We start from the raw sequence: 3,283 nt of genomic DNA on the forward strand, positions 1-3,283 counted from the left end.
ACCCAGAATTTCCTGCACTCTCAGGAGGCCACACGGGCACTTTGCTGTGCACATTTCCACAGGCACACAGGCTTCCACCCTGGGTTTATTCCAGGGAATTTAACCCCCTGACACTGGGATGGGTTGGAGATTTTTCCCTGAGGAGCTAAGAGAGTGAATTCCTTGACAAGCCCTTTAAAACAGCAGCGAGTTCAGGTGTCGGGTGAAGAGAATAAAGATTTACAAGTGTTTTCCTTGGCTTCCTCTGCTGGTTATTCTGTTCCCTGAAGGCACATGACTGCCGGGCCTCGTCTGCTTTCTGGGAATGAGAATTCCGGGATGTTCACAGGGAACAGCAGATGGCAGCAGGCAGTGATGCTGGGGGCAGCTCAGGGAACAGCTCTGGGAGCATCCCGGCAGATTTCTGGACAATTTAGGAGCTGATAGTAACGCTCTGTCATCCTCCCCCTCGCTAGGGAACGAGACCTTCTCTCACATCTCCTGCCTCATCCTCTCTCCTTCCTCACAGAACAGAGAATTCCCAGGGGAAGGCAGCGTGGGGGATCAGCTCACATTCCCTCGTGTGCGGTGTTTGAGTGTGAGCCTTCCCCTCGTGTTTCAGAGCACAGCTTCACGCCCAGGCTCCTGGAGGATTTCAGTGTCCGCACCCTCTTTGACAAGCTGGAGGATCAGAATCTGCACCTGGCCTCTCAGCTGGCAAAGCACAGGATGGATGTGCTGGTGTTCCACAAGGGAATCAGCCGCAGCATCCAGAGCCTGGTGGTCAGTGGGAAGAGGCATTTGAGGGAAGGGAGCCTTGGAACCATCACAGTTTTTAATTTAAATGGTTGCCCTGAAGTGAAAGTTTATCGAAGGATGGGTGTTGCTCCTTTCAGTAGTTAATTTTAGCATAAAATAAACTTTTGTATGGTTTTATATGAGGGGCTGAATGCCGATTGTGGGGTTGGGAAAATCTAACGCTGCTGTTTTCTGCAGGACACGGTGCAAGCTCTGGACTGGGAAAACCTGAAAACCTTTTCCAGGCAAGGGATTTGTGGGCAGAAAGCTGCAGAGCAGAGCTGGGCAGAAGTGGGTGCAGATCACTGGAACAACAACTTCCAGCCAGGTGAGAGGAGCAGGGTGCAGAGCCAGGGACAGCAGCAGCACTGAGGAGGCTGAAAAAAGACCTGGCTCATCCACATGAGAGAGCCCAGAAAAGTTTTCTGTAAGAGCTGGCAGGCTGTCTGCACCTGAGCTCAGCCAGAGGAGAGGTCTGGCAGCTCAGGGAGGAGTGAGCACGGGGTTATTTGGAAATGTTGTACGAAATTAATCATCCTGAGGCATTTCCAAAGAAAGGCTCCTGCTCTTGGTGCTGTTCTGGATTTAATCAAGGTTTTCCAAGTGGTTCTGGGGAATCCCGTGGAAATTTCATGTTGGGTTCATCAGGTGCCCCGTGGCAAGAGGTGACAGAGTTAATGAGAGCTCTGGAAGTGCTGCTTGGGAACGTTCCTGATGGGAGCAGAGCTGCAAACCCAGAGATGGAGCTCAGGACCCAAGCACAGGCTGCAGTGGGAGCCGTGCCCTCCCTGCACAGCCCGGCCACTGAAAATAAATCAGAAGGGCAGGTGAGCTGCAAGTGTCAGGTTTGGGGCCATCTCTCACCTTTCTGAGAGATTTTCCATTTCTTTAACTTCTGAGCTCTTTTTATCCCGCAGGATCCTGAGCTGTTCAGCAGGAAAGATCCTTTTTCCAGCCTGCCTGGGCATGAGGAGCACGGTAAGGACAGTGCCACCGCTGTGAGGAGCTGTCAGAGGAGGCTGATTCTGTGCTGAGAGGGTAAAAGGGGTGTCTGTGTTTGCTAACACAGCAAAGGCAGAATTGATTTTCCCCATTTATTTTATTTTTTGCTTTCACATAATTTTTTTTTGCTGAGGTGCAGGGCAGTCACTTCTGCCTCCTCTATCCCCTTGTAGAGAGAAGTCAAGGAGTTTCCATCCCTTTACATCCTCCTCTGTAGGAGAGAAGTCAAGGAATTTCCATCCCTACAGACCCTTCACACCTTTATATTAAGTGACCAGCTGTAGTGAAGAGTCTGGATGTCATTATAATAATTAAATGCTAATTTGGGGAGGCCAAGAATATTCTACACCATCATTCTGTGATCTTCACAGCATTGCCCAGGACAAGATTTCCTTCTTTCAGCCATGAGGAGCCTCTCCCTTTAGGTTTAAAAATGTCCCTGTTTGTTCCAGGTTTAGCTCTCCAGTTGGTTTACCTGACTGAGCTGGAGGTCGAGGGTCTGGTGGCAGCTTCCCCCCTTGCCAAGACCCTGAGTGAGATCAAGGAAGCTTTGGTCAACCTGCAGCAACCCTCAACCCTTGGTAATTCAGGTAATTCAGCTGTTTTTCTTCATGTGTGCTGGTTTAGAGCAGTAAATAAACCAGGAGTTCAAATAAGCAGGATTTCTCCTGAACTGAACATTTTCCTCCAGCAGCTGCTGAATTTGTTAGGCTGTGCCTCTCAGAGTTTGAAATTAATAACGGTGTGGGCTCGGTGTAATTATGGGAGGATCATTTGCATGATTTTGAAATTCAGATGCAGCGAGTTTGCAAAGGCCTGAACCTGCCTGGATCCTGCAGCTCCTGGGCAGTGCTGCAGCTCCTGTCCTGGGTTCATCCCGTTGCATTTGGCTGTAGTGGTGGCTCTTGGTGTCCACTGAATTTCCACTCTGCTTTTATTCTCAATTTCTCTATCAGACAGCAAACATCAAACCAGCCTGGGGAGCTCAGCCCTCTTCTGACTGCTGGATTCCTGGGATGAAGCCCTGCAGCTGGAATAAAGAGGAGCTGCATTCTCAGAGCACTGAAGGGACAGAAGCAGGAGTATTTCGTGTTCTGCACAGTGAAACAGCCACCAGCTCATTTCCTGGAGGAGCTGAACTTACCCTGGGCAATGGATAAAGTTGGATTGGGAAGGGAGGGGGTGTCTGGGACAGAGCAGCTTTACCTGAAGTATCAGAACAGACACAGATTTAATTCAGGATGTATTTGGTCAAATATGTGATGAGGAATCCATGTTCTTTCTGCTTAACCTTGAAATATTTTCACATTTGCTGTGGATTAGCAATAGTTTGTAGGCTGGAGAAGGAGGCTGAAGTCTTTGGTGTTGTTAAGTTAATAAATCAATAAACAGAAGACCACAAGTGGCATAAGAACCTCAATTTACCAGTGTGTTCTGTGCAGCCCTTCTGATCTCTGATGTGAAGGATATTTGTGAGTTTTTCAAGCATTTTAGAGCCATCCTT

The 3,283-nt window shown here is 48.9% G+C and overlaps 1 protein-coding gene across 1 annotated transcript; it reads left to right on the plus strand.

Annotated features, from left to right (window-relative positions):
- Nucleotides 1–684: 684 nt before the first annotated feature.
- On the plus strand, nt 685–2,879 carry LOC131588318 (uncharacterized). The gene is made up of 6 exons (XM_058857104.1): nt 685–762; nt 976–1,105; nt 1,426–1,604; nt 1,695–1,755; nt 2,232–2,369; nt 2,736–2,879. Exons 1-6 carry the CDS (start codon nt 709–711, stop codon nt 2,777–2,779), a joined length of 606 nt encoding a protein of 201 aa, XP_058713087.1. The 5' UTR covers nt 685–708; the 3' UTR covers nt 2,780–2,879.
- Nucleotides 2,880–3,283: the final 404 nt, after the last annotated feature.

This window comes from Poecile atricapillus, chromosome 25 (genome assembly GCF_030490865.1).
Source record: "Poecile atricapillus isolate bPoeAtr1 chromosome 25, bPoeAtr1.hap1, whole genome shotgun sequence".
NCBI lineage: Eukaryota > Metazoa > Chordata > Aves > Passeriformes > Paridae > Poecile > Poecile atricapillus.